Below are 19606 nucleotides of genomic sequence, written 5' to 3' on the forward strand. Positions count from 1 at the left end.
CTAGTTATGTTGGTTCCCTTCCCCATTGTGAACCCTGCCCAAACCCCATAAAGTTGAACCCAACTAATTCTTCCTTCCACAGCTCTGGGTAATATAGAGATTTGAACATCCATAACCAAAAAAAGGCATAAAAGATTGGGCCCCTACCCTGTGAAATTCCTCCAGAAAACTTGGATGGCTGCACAGAATCTCTTATCCCCTTTAGGGACAGGAAGACCTTGGCCCCACCTTTAATCATGTTTCTCTTTAAGCCTCTGGGCTCAGCCTAAGAGGGAAGGGAAGTGTCATGGGGTTCAGAAGAAGGCAACTCCATACCATCTAATAAGACGTCACATGTACTGAGGTCTGCCCAACACTGTATAAGGCAACAAGGTCTTCATAGCTGATATTCTCTATTTCACCTTTTGGAATTATTTCACTCGAGAGCTATAGCCACACTGCTTTCTGGATAGGTCCATGTGGTTGTGTCCCCTCAAGTTACTTAAGCTTGCCTTGCATGGTAGTCACCTACTTTGTGGAGTCTACTTCAATCCAAGGCATCTGCTGTCCCATTACCGTGATGACATCTCATAAATTCTTCCCCAGTTTCAACATAAGGGCTAAAGGAGTTTTCCAAGTCACCAGAGCTGACTTAAATAATTTATATTTCTTTGGGTCAGAAGATCATTTTCATCAGCACTGTGTGCACACTTCACGGCAGTAAGTGCCCAAATACTAGTCAATGCCTATTATGGTTTCCCACAAGAGTTTATCTGTCTTAGGATAATCTCCCAAAGAGGGTCCAACCTTCCTTGCAGCAGCCAGAACTCACGACAAAAAACTCAAATATCTTACGGTTGTTTTGGAATGGATGGAAGATTATCACTATACACGGCTCCTATCACTATATACTTAGGTATAAGATGGCCCAACCACTGCCATTCCTCCTTTATAGGTATTACACAACCTGCATCCTCATCTCCCAAGAAAATGAGCCAGAGTTCTAATGATACACTTGGTTTCTACCCATAGCACTCATAAATTTCCTATCATCCTCACTGTAGGTATGCATCTCTGTAACTGCTGTCAAAAAAGATATTCTTCTGCTCACTCAGGACAGATCTTAATACTAAATGGGATGACTGAGGGGGCTCATCAGATTGGCAAGGATGTCTCCCTACCTGGAGGATAATTAGAAACAACCAGGCCAATCACCGTTCAGGCATGTTTTTAAACCTACTTCCCAAAACACAACGTGCAACCATCTCTTCAACAATCCAAAGTACAGGACTATCTATTGCCTGATTAATTATACAATTTGGTCACCACTTTCCACCAATTCCTGTGAGCTTCCCTCAAATCCAATGATCAGACCACAAAGTCCTCAAATCCATGTCTGTCAGTATCCCATCTTGTCACCAAAGCTGTCAAGAATGTATGCTGCTGGTAAGCTAATTGGTTAGCCTGCCACAGCTTCAGGGAGGCTAACAGAACAAATAAGTCTCCTGAGTTAGAAATAAAAAATAGTTTATTACTCAGAGCAATCACAGTAGCCAGAGTATAAGCATTTTTGCATTATTTTCTCAAGCCCTGATTCCCAAGGTAATGCAAAGTGGGCCAGATAACAACAGCACATGTGATGGATTATGTTACAGGAAAAGAATCCTATACCTCTCACAAGGACCATGGAGAATGTTTCCCAACAATATGGAAAGATTTGTGAAATGATGACACAAATATTAACTATTAACACTGGATGGTGGAATTATGGGTTCTTTCTTACAATGGGAGGGATTGCTTAAATTTTAATAATAAGTATGTATCATTTTCAACTCTGTATTTTAAAAATGCATTATGAACATTTAGGTCAAAATGACCATTTGAATTTTTACAAAGCTGCTGCAAAATAAGCAAAGAAATATAAATATAGGACACTGTGTATCGGCTACTTCAAATTTTTTAAAAAATTCAGAGCTAAAAAAAAAAGAGGAAAATCTATATGTATACTAGAAAACTAGTAGATTACTAGTTAGAGTTAGGGCAGAAATTAGAATTCCTCTAAAATGGTTCAACAAAAGAAGCTTAACATTAATGAAAGGCATATTTATGGATAAGGAACCAATAATAAATGTTGAGAGAAACACTGAAAAGATGTTACCACTCCAGCAAGGGCCCAGTGATAGCTGGAGTCATGGAGGTGGGGCCACTCAGCAGGAGCCACAGATACGAAGGAAAATTCATTGCCAGAACCACAGCAACAAAGCAGGAAAACAGTAGGACAGAAAAACCCAACCTTTCTTTTCCCTATTGCCCTCTAATGTTCTGCCAGTGTCTGTCACTTACTGCACCTAACTAGAAGTCAGCCAGAAAGAGAGTCTGGTAAGGCATTCCATAGCAGTCATCTTCCTGGGGCATCAAACAGAACAAAGAAAGGCAGACCATAGACTGGGGTGGGGACAAGATGGAAAACAATAAGTACAGATACTCTCCACAATCCAAAAATGTTTCTATAAGATATAGTCAAAATGAAAACAGTAAAAGGCTAACCAATCCACCTGTAATTTACCATATTCAAGTAAAAACTTGATTTGGAAGAAAGTGGACAGAACTTTCTACCCCTCGGTGAAGATGCATATTTCTTCAAGCTCATGGTATCTGCAATTAGTCCAGCTGCCCAGCTAAGTTAAGAAATGCTGGCTCAATGAATATAAAAACACTGAAAATTCAGAGATGTTCTCTGGTAGTATTGCTTCTGGTTATATATCATTTTTTTCCTGTTCCTCACAGACAAATAAAAGCCTAATTACTAAAAATATAAAATGACTCCTTTCCCTTTGTCTGGTACCCAAAGATTTAAGTAAACTATCTCTGACCAAATCTACCTCAGATACCACTGGACAACATACCTTTCAGAGAATAGTATGAGCAAAGAGAAAAATGATTAGAACTTCCAAAATTATGTTTCTAAAGATCTATTATGATCAGTTGAAAAAGTCCCCCTACTCCAAAAATCATAGAAACAATTTTTTATCTCTATTTTTATAGTCCCAATTAGTTTCAAGAATTCGTAGATATAATTAGATAAGAAAAACTGATTTCCAGGTGAAAAAAATATTGAATTAAAAAAGAAAGTGGATAGGGGTGCTTGGGTGGCTCAGTCAGTTAACCATCTTAGGTCATGATCTCATGGTTCATAGGTTTGAGCCCCACACTGCGTGTAGAGATTACTAAAATAAATAAAACTAAAAAAAGATATTTTTAAAAAAGATTTAAGGGAGTGTTTCACAGACCCATTTATCTACACAAAAATATTTTAAGTATCTTAGGGTGGCCTCTTAGATCTCTCTCCTGGACAAGAGAACTTCTAAGATTCTTAAGGATACTGTACTACAGCACCTTGGCTCTCACTTAAAGGTAAATAGTGGATATTCAGGAGTGTAACAGTTGCTTAAGATAATAATTTGATATATAGGAAGCCTACAAAATCTTTAAGAATCATAGCATCTGTTGGGGCGCCTGGGTGGCGCAGTCGGTTAAGCGTCCGACTTCAGCCAGGTCACGATCTCGCGGTCCGTGAGTTCGAGCCCTGCGTCGGGCTCTGGGCTGATGGCTCGGAGCCTGGAGCCTGTTTCCGATTCTGTGTCTCCCTCTCTCTCTGACCCTCCCCCGTTCATGCTCTGTCTCTCTCTGTCCCAAAAATAAATAAACGTTGAAAAAAAAAATTAAAAAAAAGAAAAAGAATCATAGCATCTGGGACAGAAGCAGAGATAATTTAAATGGAAAGAGGTTTTTGAACCCTCCACTTTCTTCAGAGAAGTCACAGGCTGCAAAGCTACTCAGTTACAAATACAAGCTCTTTCTCAGGGAAAAAGAAGCTAAAGCCAAGCCCTAAGGGCAGAGGCAAGAAATTCAAAATTACTATGGCCCACTGACTGGTGTATGCTTCACCTTCCCCTTCTTCCACCTTTGGAATATAAGTGCCTATCCATTTCCCTGTTCTTTACTCACTATGTATGTAGGAGACAGATAATTGGTTTCTTTAATTCACAGTCTTGAGACTGAGAGGAGCCATACTCCAGAAACCTCATCTACCTGGATCTGATTTAGATGTTGAAATTCTATACTTCAAGACTAAGCCTGATGCAGTAGTAATAGCATGAGACCAAGGATCTTAGAAGGGAAGTAAGTATAGTTTGCATGTAGAAGGCATATGAATTACTTTGGGGTAGAGATAGTTCATTTGTGGTGGTTAATCTCCAAATATGGCACCAATGAACACTTTCCAAGATTCATGCCCTTGTGTAGTCCCCTCCCATACTGAAACAGAACTGAGCCTAAGACTTGCTTTAACTGACAGAATTTAGTAGAAATATTCCTGTGCTAGTTCCAAGACAAGTCTTAAAGGAGACCTGAAGCTTCTGTTTTTGTGTATTAGAAGCCCGAAGCTGCCACATCAGATATTCAGCTGCCCTGCTAGAAAGACCACATAAAGGGGCTGCATGGAAAGGGAAAGGGATGATCCCTAAGATTACACTGTGGGGGGTGCAGGGTGAGTGTGGAGAATAGATACATCAAACCAGATTGTACATGCATCCCAACTGAGCCCAGATTTACAGCTGTTCCCATCAAAGTGTAAGACATATAAATGAACCTCATGAGTGTTCCAGCTGAATCGAGCTCCTAGATGATTATGGGCCCAGCCAATATTAAGTGGAGCAAAACAACTTCCCAGCTAAAGCGCAATCAACCCACAGAATCTTGAGAGATAATAAAATGGTTTTTTTAAGCCACTAAGTTTTGGAGTGGTTTGTTATGCAGCAATGAATGAAAGCTGAATATTCTGGAAGTCAGAGTAAATAGAGAAATTAAAAGGCAAACTACAAACGATGAAAAAGTATGTGCCATGGTTATATCAATGGTTAATATCCTCATAATGAGAAAGAGCTCACCATGAAACCTCCACAGGATCACCAAGTACTCAACAAAATAAAATGGACAAAGGACATGATCTGTCTACTCATTGTAGGGACAAGCAAAATGGCCAATAAGTATGATGGTCATTATTTAAAATGACCATTAATGGTCATTATTTAAAAGACCATTAATATTCAAATACTACGGGTGAAAATATAGGGAAAGTCTTTCTGGAGAGCAAATTTGTCAACATGCCATTTCTATGAATATAGGAGGGGACAGTCACAGATCCAAATACTTAAGCAAAAGGATGTTAATTCTAAACTTAATGTCCAACAATACAGAAAATATATAATTGTTTAAAAGAATTACTAAATATCTATATTTGAGGATATTCTGCATCTTACAGATTTTTAAGGAAACTCAGATAACATGTTTATAATGTCGTTTTAAAAAGCACAGATAAAATTATACACACACACATATATAATTTGATCCAAGTTTTTTAAATAAATGAAAAATATAATTTTACATAACCAGACCAAAAGGAAATAAAACTGTCAAATGTAGCAGTAGGATTGTAACTACTTCTATTTCGTCTTTCATTCTTCTATTTTCTAAATTTTCTGTAACTGTATTACTTCCAAATTCAGTAAAAACAAGAATGTTATTTGAGAATAACTAGCTACTTAAGAATAATTCCCCAACTAGAGATATTTAATAAAGTTATCTTTTGGAATTAGGAAGAGAATTTAGAAATGACCTGATATGATGTACCATTCAACAGATGAGGAAATAAGTCTAGAGATTTTAACTGCCAAGCTTGTTGAAGTATTTAGAGGCAGAACCTTACTTAGAATCCAGATTTTTACCCACTGATCAGTACACATTTTTCTACTGCTTTATGAGCTACCTATAACAGTGATTCATGTAAGATGTAAAGATCTAAGTAGAATAACTGTAATTTTGAGAAAAGCTTTAACCCTTTGAATTTATATTCAAATCATTCTCATTTTAAACTATAAAATTATTTGCAATAAGGATATATGTTATTTCCTACAAGTTTTATTAAAAACTTCCACTGAAATCACGTCCCAAGATTTTAAATTTCCTTTGTATTTACATTTTGTTATTGTTGTTACACATTCAGATGAATTTTATACCCACCCATGAGACTAGTTTGTACTACAGGTGTCTCCAATCACTCTTTTTTTTTTTTCAAGGATTTTTCCTTCTTACTTTATGGATATACGCAGGGTAGGTATGTTTAAAATACTTAGACACACCTCCGCTTGGAGGCTTTTGAATGCATTTTCAATTTATTTGTGTGTTTTTAATGAATTATTTTGTTTTTCATAGGCTTATACTTCTGATACAAGGGCAGATACCTTTAGTTCAAGGTCTTCCTCTGGATCTTGGCTTTGAAACCTACCTTTTGATTTCGAATCTGGGGAAACTAACCTTGTGCTCTTCCTTCTAGCTAATCTTATAATGTTGCTTTGCCATCTAATTTCTGCCAGAGATGAATCTAAGTTCCTCTTCTTTATTTTACCTGGATATATATAGCTAGTTTTCAACTTTACCTCTGATGCAGAGGAGTCTGTTTGTGAAAGGCTTTCCACATCTTTCATATGTGGTGGAAATAATACATTTTTCATTTTTCCCTCTGGCACAGCTTCTGACTGGTATTCCTCTAAAAACAATGTTTTGCTCTCTTCCATTACTGTCAAGCTAGGAATAACATGCAATGGAGTTTGCTTTGGTGACTCATCTGTTTTCTTTGTTGACTCATCACTTTCAGGAGCAACTGCAATAGTATCTGAATTATCTTGATCTGACTGGTTCAAAGTTGGTAGAAGAGTAAGGTCTTTCTTATCATCATTATCCTGCAACTAGAAAATATATCAATAAAGCAAAGCTACCAATAACTAGAAAATATATCAATAAAGCAAAGCTACCAATTAATCATTACTGACTAGAAAAGATTTAAAACTAATAGTACTGGACTTAAAATAATTTATACCCTTATCCTTTATCATAACAAGTTACCACCAATGTTCGTCAATTGTTACATTCCTTATTAAAAGTGTTAAGAAATTCTCTACTTGCCTGAAACCATGGACTATAGAATATTATCCATTAAAATGATCACACAGCTTTATAAATTAGTGGTTCTCATATACTTAGATTTTATAAATCAGCAACATCTCAAAAAAGAAAATTGAGGAGTCTAACATTTTGCTGTTATTATGCTACACCAATATATCAATAAATAAATAAAATTTAACCAGCAAAATAGCACAAAGAACATACCATTAAATCACAATTATATAATAAAATAAAGGAAATTTTAATAGCAAAATAGTACAAAAAGCACTATCAACAAATAAAGGACAACCTGTTAAGCCAAACAAATTTAGCTCTATGAAAAATTCTCTATAGAGACTATTTAGGGAGAAGACGGCAGCATAGGAGGACGCCGGCCTCACACGTCCTGCTGATCACTTAGATTCCACCCACATCTGCCTAAATAACCCAGCAAACCACCAGAAGACTAGCAGGACGGACTCTCTACAGCCAAGCATAGACAAGAGGCCCACGGAAGAGGGTAGGAAGGGCAGAGAGGCGGTGTGCACTACACAGACTGGCGGGAGGGAGCCGGGGCGGTGGAGGGGCAGGCCGCCTGGCAAGGCATATCCCCCGAGTCTGGCTTGCAAAAGCCAAGGGGCCGGACGGAGTGTGTTCTGACAGCCAGCGGGACTTAACATATGGAATGTTAAAAGTCAACAACTCTGTTCTGAGAGTGGGAGGGTGAGAGGACACCGGGAGAGAGAGGTGTTGAGCCCTGAAGACAGAGCTCATTTCTGCAGGGAACAAAGGCGCTGGCCAGTGCCATCTCCCTCTTCCATCCCCCATTCGAAACCTCAAAGGGAATCAGTTCCCAGCACCAAACTTGCTTGCATTGTTCAAACACCCAACGCTGTTCTTCTGTGGATCCATCCCTCCAACGGGTCGGCCCCCCTCCCTGTGCTGCAGGGCCCCTCCTGCAGGGGACCACTGACGGCAAAGTGAGCTGAGCCTGCCCCTCCTGCCCCTGTGCACCTTGCGGATCCACCCCAGCTAATATGCCAGATCCCATCAAAGAAGCACCACAACCCTAGCAGTGTGCAAGTAGCCCAGACAGGGGCCACACCACTCCACAGTGAGTCCTGCTCCTGGGAGAGGGGAAGAAAAGGTACACACCAGTATGACTGTGGCCCAAGCGGTGGCTAGGGACAGACATGGGGTCTGACTGCGGCCCTGCCCACCAATGCAAGTTACTCCAGACAGCACAGGGGAAGTGCCCTGCAGTTCCACGCCACTCCAGGGACTATCCAAAAGATGAAATGGAAGAATTACCCTCAAAGGAAACTCCAGGAAGTAGAGACAGCTAACAAATTGATCAAAAACAAATTAAGCAATATAATGGAACATGAATATTAGTCATAATTAGAATAATAGTCATAAAATTAATAGCTGGGCTTGAAAAAAGTATACAGGAGAGCAGAGAATCTGTTGCTACAGAGATCAAGGGATTAAGAAATAGTCATGAAGAGCTAAAAATGCTATAAATGAGGTGCAAAATAAAATGGAGGTGACCACAGCTTGGATTAAAGAGGCAGAGGAGAGAATACGTGAATTAGAAGATAAAATTATGGAAAAAGAGGAAGCTGAGAAAAAGAGAGATAAAAAAATCCAGGACTAGGAGGGGAGAATTAAAGAACTAAGTGATGCAATCAAATGCAACAATATCCATATAATAGGAATTCCATTAGAGGAAAAGAGAAAGAAAGGGGCTGCAGGTGTACTTGAACAAATCATAGCTGAGAACTTTCCTGATCTGGGGAAGGAAAAAGGCATTGAAACCCAAGAGGCACAGAGAACTCCCTTCAGACGTAACTTGAGTGGATCTTCTGCACAACATATCATAGTGAAACTGGCAAAATACAAGGATGAAGAGAAAATTCTGAAAGCAGCTAGGGATCAACATGATCTAACATATAAAGGGAGACCAATAAGACTAGCGACAGACCTATCCACTGAAACTTGGAAGGCCAGAAAGGAATGGCAGGAAAGCTTCAATGTGATGAACAGAAAAAATATGCCGTCAAGAATCCTTTATCCAGCAAGTCTGTCATTCAGAATAGAAGGAGAGATAAAGGTCTTCCCAAACAAACAAAAAATGAAGGAATTTATCACCACTAAACCAGCCCTACAGGAGTCCTAAGGGGGATTCTGTGAGTGAAATGTTGCAAGGACCACAAAGTACCAGAGACACCACTACAAGGATGAAACCTACAGACATCACAATGACTCTAAACCCATTCTAAAATAACACTGAATGTAAATGGACTAAATGCTCCAACCAAAAGACATAGGGTATCAGAATGGATAAAAAAACAAGACCCATCTATTTGCTGTCTATAAGAGACTCATTTTAGACCTGAGGACACCTTCAGATTGAAAGTGAGGGGATGGAGAACTATTTATCACGCTACTGGAAGTCAAAAGAAAGCTGGAGTAGCCATACTTATATCAGACAAACTAGACTTTAAAGGCTGTAACAAGAGGTGAAGAAGGCCATTATATAATAATTACAAGGTCTATCCATCAGGAAGAGCTAACAATTATAAATGTCTATGTTCTGAATATGGGAGCCCCCAAATATATAAAACAATTACTCACAAACATAAGCAACCTTATTGATAAGAATGTGGTAATTGCAGGGGATTTTAATACTCCACTTACAGTAATGGATAGTTCATCTAGACACAGGATCAATAAAGAAACAAGGGCCCTGAATGATACATTGGGACAGATGGACTTGACAGATATATTTAGAACTCTGCATCCCAAAGCAACAGAATATACTTTCTTCTCGAGTGCACATGGAACATTCTCCAAAATAGATCACATACTGGGTCACAAAACAGCCCTTCATAAGTATACAAGACTTGAGATCATACCATGCACACTTTCAGACCACAATGCTATGAAGCTTGAAATCAACCACAGGAAAAAGTCTGGAAAACCTCCAAAAGCATGGAGGTTAAAGAACACCTTACTAAGGAATGAATGGGTCAGTCAGCCAATTAGAGAAGAAATTAAAAAAAATATGCAAACAAACGAAAATGAAAATACAACAATCCAAACACTTTGGGATGCAGCGAAGACAGTCCTGAGAGGAAAATACCTTGCAATCCAGGCCTATCTCAAGAAACAAGAAAAATCCCAAATACAAAATCTAACAGCACACCTAAAGGAAATAGAAGCAGAACAGCAAAGACAGCCCAAACCCAGCAGAAGAAGACAAATAATAAAGACCAGAGCAGAAATAAACAATATAGAATCTAAAAGAACTGTAGAGCAGATCAATGAAACCAAGAGTTGATTTTTTGAAAAATAAACAAAATTGATAAATCTCTAGCCAGGCTTCTCAAAAAGAAAAGGGAGATGACCCAAATGGATAAAATCATGAATGAAAATGGAATTATTACAACCAACCCCTTAGAAGTACAAGCAATTATCAGGGAATACTATGAAAAATTATATGCCAACAAATTGGACAACCTGGAAAAAATGGACAAATTCCTAGGCACACACGCACTTCCAAAACTCAAACAGGAAGAAATAGAAAACTTGAACAGACCCATAGCCAGTGATGAAATGGAATCAGTTATGAAAAATCTCCCAACAAATAAGAATCCAGGACCAGATGGCTTCCCAGAGGAATTCTGCATTAAAAAAGAGATAATACTTATCCTTCTCAAGCAGTTCCAAAAAAACAGAAAGGGAAGGAAAACTTCCAGACTCATTCTATGCAGCCAGCATTACTTTGGTTCCTAAACCAGACAGAGACCCAGCAAAAAGAGAGAACTACAGGCCAATATACCTGATGACTATGGATGCAAAAATTCTCAACAAGATACTGGCAAATCAAATTCAACAGCATATAAAAAGAATTATTCACCATGATCAAGTGGGATTCATTCATGGGCTGCAGGTTCAACATTCATAAATCAATCAATGTGATACATCACATTAATAAAAGAAAAGAACCATATGATCCTGTCAATTGATGCAGAAAAAGCATTTGACAAAATTCAGCATCCTTTCTTAATAAAAACCCTCGAGAAAGTTGGGATAAAAGGAACATACTTAAACATCATAAAAGCCATTTATGAAAAGCCCATAGCTAATATCATCCTCAATGGGGAAAAACTGAGAGCTTTCTCCCTGAGATCAGGAACACGACAGGGATGTCCACTTTCACTGCTGTTGTTTAACACAGTGTTGGAAGTTATAGCATCAGCAATCAGACAACAAAAGGAAACCAAAGGCATCAAAATTGGCAAAGATGAAGTTAAGCTTTCACTTTTTGCAGATGACATGATATTATACATGGAAAATCCAATAGACTCCACCAAAAGTCTGCTAGAACTGATACATGAATTTAGGAAAGTCGCAGGATACAAAATCAATGTACAGAAATCAGTTGCATTCTTATACACTAATAATGAAGCAACAGAAAGACAAAGAAACTGATCCCATTCACAATTGCACCAAGAAGTATAAAATACCTAGGGATAAACCTAACCAAAGATGTAAAAGATCTGTATGCTGAAAACTATAGAAAGCTTATGAAGGAAATTGAAGAAGATATAAAGAAATGGAAAAACATTCCGTGCTCATGGGTTGGAAGAATAAATATTGTCAAAATGTCAATACTACCCAAAGCTATCTACACATTCAATGCCACCGCAATCAAAATTGCACCAACAACATTCGTCTCAAAGCTAGAACAAGCAATCCTAAAATTTGTATGGAACCACAAAAGACCCTGAAAATCAAAGTAATTTTGAAGAAGAAGACCAAAGCAGGAGGCATCACAATCCCAGACTTTAGCCTCTACTACAAAGCTGTCATCATCAAGACAGCATGGTATTGGCACAAAAACAGACACATAGACCAATGGAATAGAATAGAAACCCCAGAACTAGACCCACAAACGTATGGCCAACTCATCTTTGACAAAGCAGGAAAGAATATCCAATGGAAAAAAGACAGTCTCTTTAACAAATGGTGCTGGGAGAACTGGACAGCAACATGCAGAAGGATGAAACTAGACCACTTTCTTACACCATTCACAAAAATAAACTCAAAATGGATAAAGGACCTGAATGTGAGACAGGAAACCATCAAAACCCTACAGGAGAAAGCAGGAAAAGACCTCTCTGACCTCAGCTGCAGCTATTTCTTACTTGACACATTCCCAAAGACAAGGGAATTAAAAGCAAAAATGAACTATTGGGACCTCATGAAGATAAAAAGCTTCTACACAGCAAAGGAAACAATCAACAAAACTAAAAAGCAACCAACGGAAGGGGAAAAGATATTTGCAAATGACTTATCAGACAAAGGGCTAGTATCCAAAATCTATAAAGAGCTCATCAAACTCCACACCTGAAAAACAATCCAGTGAAGAAATGGGCAGAAAACATGAATAGACACTTCTCTGAAGAAGACATCCAGATGGCCAACAGGCACATGAAAAGATGCTCAACGTCGCTCCTCATCAGGGAAATACAAATCAAAACCACACTCAGACATCACCTCACGCCAGTCAGAGTGGCCAAAATGAACAAATCAGGAGACTATAGATGCTGGTGAGGATGTGGAGAAAAGGGAACCCTCTTGCACCGTTGGTGGGAATGCAAACTGGTGCAGCCACTCTGGAAAACAGTGTGGAGGTTCCTCAAAAAATTAAAAATAGACCTACCCTATGACCCAGCAATAGCACTGCTAGGAATTTACCCAAGGGATACAGGAGTACTGATGCATAGGGGCACTTGTACCCCAATGTTTATGGCAGCACTCTCAACAATAGCCAAATGATGGAAAGAGCCTAAATGTACAACAACTGATGAATGGATAAAGAAATTGTGGTTTATATACACAATGGAATACTACATGCCAATGAGAAAGAATGAAATATGGCCTTTTGTAGCAACATGGATGGAACTGGAGAGTGTTATGCTAAGTGAAATAAGCCATACAGAGAAAGACAGATACTATATGTTTTCACTCTTATGTAGATCCTGAGAAACTTAACAGAAGACTATGGGGGAGGGGAAGAAAAAAAAAAAAAGGTTAGAGAGGGAGGGAGCCAAAACATAAGAGACTCTTAAAAACTGAGAACCGAGGGTTGATGGGGGGTGGGAGGGAGAGGAGGGTGGGTGATGGGTATTGAGGAGGGCACCTGTTGGGATGAGCACTGGGTGTTGCATGCAAACCAACTTGACAATAAATTTCATATTTAAAAAAAAAAAGAAAGAAAAATTCTCTATGTTGTCTTTTTTCCCCTCTGTCTCCTTGGACTGGGGAAACCAGTACATGTTGACTCTTCAATTGATATTTAGAAGACATTCACCCAACAATGAAAAATATTAAGTCCTATTTGTCAAGTAGTATAGAAAAATCTTTTATTCTTTGTTGGTTTACATAGGGATCCATTGCTTTATGGAATGAATTCCTATGTAAAATTAGCTAAAATGCAAATAATATTATGTGAACTCTATTTTTTTCTTTATATTTTAAACATAGATTATAAACCCATAGAGAAAGTAATGAATATGGTTAGGTCTGTGGCATCAATTTCTAAGATCAATGTGCAGAACTAACTTTATGCTTTTATTAATTGCTGCCCCCTTTCTCTTCGTCAACATCTTTTGTTCCCATCTTCGTATGTATTTTTAAATATTACCATTTTATGCTGTAATTTCCCTTTTAAGAGTGTAAATTAACTCAACTAAATAATGTAATTGTACAGATACTACCATAACAGAAATAACCATAAAAACCTGAATAACTTCTTGGGTGCTTTTTTCCCCCCATCCACCAATATTTTTTTTTATTTATAAATGTTTCATCCCTTTAAAAACAGTGACTATTAGAAGTTCTCTTCCAAGTTCCCTTACCTCACTTGGAGCAGTTTCAGCTCCTTTCCTTATACAGGGGACATCTGTAAATAAGTGAATAGTAATATTTTATTATTATATTATAAAATAAACATTTTTATATATGTACACTAATAAGATACTATTAGGATCTTTCTTGCCAAGAACAAAGAGAAATTTAAATCAAAGCAGCTATTCACACATAAATACTATTTAGTAAAAACAGGCTGATGACTCTCTGGGCAGATGGGGGAATGGTAAATGAAAAAGTGAGGACTTAAAATGAAAACATGCATAAAGTGGTAAGATTTCAGATTCATCAATGTAAGACATAAAAACAGATAAACAGTATATTTTGCTACAAGTCAAGAGGAAATAAAATAAATCCCGTATGGTCAGTGATAGAGCTGGGACTGAAAAAAAGATACTGGAATAAAGTTTTATGTATCCAGAGAAATTAGGACCATTCAAAAGAGGCTGACTGAAGCACTTATAAAAATTTTTCTAGAAATATAGAGTCTATATTTATCAAGTAGAAAAGAAAACCTAAAAGGAAGAAAGAAGGAATAAAAAATTGAGATACAAAGGTATGTATTAAGTCTAGTATAAAACAAAATTTATTATGGTCACTATTAGCTGTGGGGTAAGCTTACCCATTTTTCTGAGCTTTGGTTTTCCCATATGTAAAACAGGATAATGATGGCTTATCTTATAGGTATGACACAAGTATATGTAAGATGTGAGCAGCAATATGGTTAAATGCTTGAGCTCTTGATATACTTTTTAAAGTTTTTATTTACTTATTTTTGAGAGAGAGAGACAGACAGACAGACAGAGAGAATAGGGGAGGGGCAGAGGATTTCAAACAAGCTCCACACTGTCAGTGCAGAGACCAATGAAGGGCTGGAATCACAAACCGTGAGATCATGACCTGAGCCAAAATCAAGAGTCAACACTTAACCGACTGAGCCACCCAGGCACCCCAAATGTTTGAGCTCTTGGGTCAAACAGACGAGGTTCAAATTCAACCCCAATCAGTTAATGGCTGTGTAACTTTTGACTGGTTACTTAATCTGTTTGATCCTCAGCTTTCTCATCTGTAAAATCTGGATAAATAATAATAGCACCCTCAACTGACTGATGTGAGGATTGAGTCATATAATCCAGGTAAAGGCCTGCAACACAGTGATGAATAAATGTTAGCTGAAGCTATAAGATATAGGAATACCAGAAGAAAACAAGTCACCAGACTTGAAATAAACTCTTCAGCTAAGAAAAAAAAAAAAAAAACCTCTTTGGATAAGAAACAAATAATAATAAATAAAAATAAAAATAAACTCTTTGGGGGAAAAAAAAGTTGGCAACCACCAGTGAGTAAGAGAGGTAAACCTCCAATCTTCGATTCTCTTACTCGTGAAACGAGCATTTCAGGTGAAGAGTAGGCTAAAGATTCAGTAGCTCTGCTAGTCTGGTTGATCCTCAGAGGTTAGGAAAAGAACATATCAAAAGCTAAGGTGGCCAGGAGGTAGAAGCAGGGAAGTAGAGAAGTAATTTGTGGCACAAGTCTTGCGACAATAAATCATTATTCTACACTAGCAGAATCCAAGATTTTATAGATATAGTATTATGCATATATTTTAACTTACTTTCTAAATGAATCTTTTAACAGAGAGATTTTTTTTAAAGAGTACCATAACAATCTCTTCCATTATCTTATTGATAATTTGTGGTAAGTTCTAAAATTTAATGCTAATTTAATTTCCTGTCCTCTGCTGTCTTCCTTCCTCTTACACACACACACACCTCTACAGCTAACGTTTAAGAATATACCTTTTTCATAGATCACAGTTAAGATTTAACTATTTTCTTGTCCTTACAAGGAATACAGGAGCATTTAAAAAAAATAACTCTTAATTGGGTCTACGTCTTTTCTTTAAGGTGTTACAAAATAAATACCTAATAGTAAAACTATAATGAGATGCATATTTATTTCCAAGAAAAAAATGAAATCCACCTAAAGCAAATTATTAATTTTCTTTTTGTGATACAACCACCTTCTTTTTATCTTAATAATAAATAAATAATGTGAATTAAGTTTCTGAACCTGATAGTACAGTATCTTCAGACTTCTTTTCAAATTGGCTTTCAAGTACCTCATTGGTATCACTTCCCTAGAAACAAGAAAAAAAAAAAAGATATTGGAGAAATGTTGACAAAGCTAATCTGCCTTTATAACTTCTTTTATTACCTTCTTTAAAATGTACAGAAGAACATGGGTTTATGAGAAAAGCAATCCAAACAACACTATTTTAAAGAGTATACTCTAGCTAGGAGTTAATGTTCCAAGGAGAGGATATCCAAGAATTGATAGGGTATTTGAGTGACAAATGTAGGAGAGAAAAAGATTATGAGATAAATGACATAATATTGTAACTTCAAGTGACATAAGAGAATACACCCAGAAAACAGATTACTTTTTTATTGGAAAACATTATGGCCTATAAGTTGCAAAGAGGAATTATAAGGTAGCATGATCCCTGACTGTTATAAAATACTGATGTTTTAATAAGAACACAAAGTCCATAGTTCCTTTAATGAAGATCCCCCCAAATTTTCCATAAAATACTAATTCTGTATGAGGAAGTGCTAATCAATTTACCCTAAAGCAGTATCACTATACCCAATTATAATGAGGCACTGAAAATCATTAATATATCTGTATGTTATGACTACCACTTCAAGGCTGTGATCTTAGTCAACATTTTATGAATTTACTGAAATCTCTTTGAATCTCTATTGCCACAGGTCAAAATATATAGGTTTCTAAAATTTTTTTGATGTTTATTTATTTTGAGACACAGAGACAGAGCGTGAGCAGGGGAGGGACAGGAGAGAAGGAGACACAGAATGTGAAGCAGGCTCCAGGCTCTGAGCTGTCAGTACAGAGCCCGACTCGGGGCTCGAACCCATCAACAGTGAGATCATGACCTGAGCCAAAGTCAGACGCTTACCTGACTGAGTCACCCAGGCGCCCTGGTTAGATTATATTTCTAAATATTAAACCTCACTTATATATGTGACAAAGGTCTAATATTCAAAATATATAAAGAACTCTTACAACTGAACAATAAAAATAAAAATAACCTAGGGATGCATGGGTGACTCAGTTAAGCGTCTGACTTCAGGTCATGATCTCGCAGTTGGTGAGTTCGAGCCCCGCGTCAGGCTCTGTGCTGACAGCTCAGAGCCTGGAGCCTGCTTCACATTCTGTGTGTGTGTGTGTGTCTCTCTCTCTCTCTGCCCCTCCCTCCACTCACGCTTGCTTGCCCTCTCTCTCTCTCTCTCAAAAATAAACGTTAAAAAATTAAAAAATAAAAATAACCCAATTTTTAAAATCAACAAAGGATTTGAATAAACATTTATCAAAGAAGATATACCAATGGCCAGTAAACACATGAAAAGATGTTCACATCAATGGTTATCAGAGAAAGGCAAATCAAAACCACTACCGAAAAGTTACCACTTCAAACCACTAGGATGGCTATAATTAAAACAACAACAGAAAAGTAAAATAACAAGTGTTGGAGAATATATGGAACCTTCATACATTGTTGGTTGGATGTAAAATTGTGCAGCTGATATGAAAAACAGTTTGACAGTTCCTGAAAAAGTTAAAGAGGGAATTACTGTATGATCTAACAATTCCACTCCTAGGTATATACCCAAGAAAATCACAAACATATGCCCACATAAAAATCTGCATATGAATGGTCACAGGAGCATAACTGATGACAGCTAAAAAGTCAAAACAATCCAAATGTCCATCAACTGATGAGGATAAACAAAATGTGGTACATATCCATATAGTGGAATATTATTTGGTAGTAAAAAGAAACAAAGTATTGCTACATGCTACAATGGAATGAATCCTGAAAACACTATGCTAAATTAAAGAAGCAAGTCACAAAGAACTATATATTCATTGGTTCCACTCAAATGAAATGTTTAGGATCAGCAAATCTATGAAAACAGGAAGGATATTCGTTATTGTCTAGGGCTAGAGGGGTGTGAGAGGTTTGGTTAGGGGGTTTCTTTGGGGGGTAATAATGTTTGAAAATTGATTATAGCAATGGACATACAATTCTGTGAATATACTAAAGGTCACTGAATTCTATACTTTAAGCAGGTGAATTATATCTTAACAAAGCTGTTAAAAAACCAAACCTTACAAATTATTAGTTAACATTTATTGAATGTCACATTAGGAAAATAGGAAAGTACATGAATCATGAATAGCATTTTATATATCAAGAACTAAGCAATATCTTATTATCACTTTTAATTATCATAATCTTTTTTAAATAAATAGTATTAGAAGTTAGATATGGAGAATGTATTACGTTAATTACCTTACATTCTTTATTGGCCAATTTTGGGGTAAGAACTCCTTTTAAATAGCTAGCTTTTTCTATCCATGTACTCAGATTCCTATATTCTTTTTTCATTTTTTCCAGCCTAAAGAAAGAAATCAGGTATACATTTAAAAAATAAGTGACAGAAGAACATATATGGCATGATTCACAGAAGAATACATTCAGTATGATACACTTATAAAATGTTCTGAGAGGCAAACCAGCAATATATTAAGAATATGAAAGAAAGGAATGATTATAATAAAAATGAGAGCAGTAGCTACCTGAGGAGGGTTGAGGAGAGGATGGAATCTCATAACGGCACACAAAACACATTTTTGATAGTGATGATTTAAGTTTTTATTCAAATTCCAGTTAGTTAATATACAATGTAATATTAGTTTCAGGTGTACAATTTAGTGATTCAAAATTTCCATACAACACCTGGTGTGCATCACACTAAGTACACTCTTTAATCACCATCACTCATTTAACCCATCCCTCCCTCCAACCTCCCCTCTGGTAACCATTAGCTTGTTCTCTATAGCTAAGAGGCTGTTTCTTGGTTTCTCTCTTTTTTCCCCTGTGATCATTTCCTTTGTTTCTTAAATTCTGCCTATGAGTGAAATCATATGGTATTTGTCTTTCTCTGACTTATTTCACTTACCATAATACTCTAGCTCCATCCGTGTCATTGCAAATAGCAACATTTCATTCTTCTTTATGCCTGAGTAATATTTGTGTGTGTGTGTGTGTGTGTGTGTGTGTGTGTGTGTGTGTGTCTTTATCCACTCATCAGTTAACGGACATTTGGGCTCTTTCCATAATTTGGCTACTGTTGATAATGCTGCTATAAACATTGGGGTGCATGTATCCCTTTGAATTAGTATTTTTTGTATTCTTTGGGTAAATACCTAGTAGTGCCATTGCTGGATTTTTAACTTTTTGAGGAACCTCCATACTGTTTTGTCCTAAGTAGCTGCACTAGTTTGCATTCCCACCAACAGTGTAAGATGGCTCTCCTTTATCCATCGGTTGTTTCTTGTGTTGTTCATTTTAGCCATTCTGACAGGTGTGAGGGGTATCTCATTGCAGTTTTGATTTGTATTTCCCTGAGCATCTTTTTACATGTCTGTTGGCCATCTGGATGTCTTCTTTGGGAAAATGTCTATTCATATCTTCTGCCCATTCTTTAATTGGTTTTTGGGTGTTGAGATGTCTAAGTTCTTTATATATTTTAGATACTAACCCTTTATCAGATATGTCATTCACAAATATCTTCTCTCATTCCATGGGTTGCTTTTA

The 19606-nt window shown here is 37.1% G+C and overlaps 1 protein-coding gene across 7 annotated transcripts in view; it reads right to left on the reverse strand.

The window, feature by feature from the left end:
- Nucleotides 1–19606, reverse strand: part of CATSPERT (catsper channel auxiliary subunit tau) — a 182634-nt gene that overhangs the window by 71649 nt on the left and 91379 nt on the right. For 6 of the 7 annotated variants that reach the window (XM_086719275.1, XM_086719274.1, XM_086719273.1 and 3 more), the window contains 4 exons: nt 18299–18404; nt 15994–16060; nt 13911–13954; nt 6477–6785 (listed from right to left, as the gene is read on the reverse strand). In XM_086719275.1, coding sequence (XP_086575401.1) covers nt 6477–6785; nt 13911–13954; nt 15994–16060; nt 18299–18404 — 526 coding nt within the window. The remainder of the gene's footprint in view (nt 1–6476; nt 6786–13910; nt 13955–15993; nt 16061–18298; nt 18405–19606) is intronic. The other variant, XM_086719277.1, reaches the window with a different exon arrangement.

The sequence above is a fragment of the Puma concolor genome, chromosome C1, assembly GCF_028749965.1.
Source record: "Puma concolor isolate L17-30 chromosome C1, mPumCon1.1.hap2, whole genome shotgun sequence".
Classification (NCBI taxonomy): domain Eukaryota; kingdom Metazoa; phylum Chordata; class Mammalia; order Carnivora; family Felidae; genus Puma; species Puma concolor.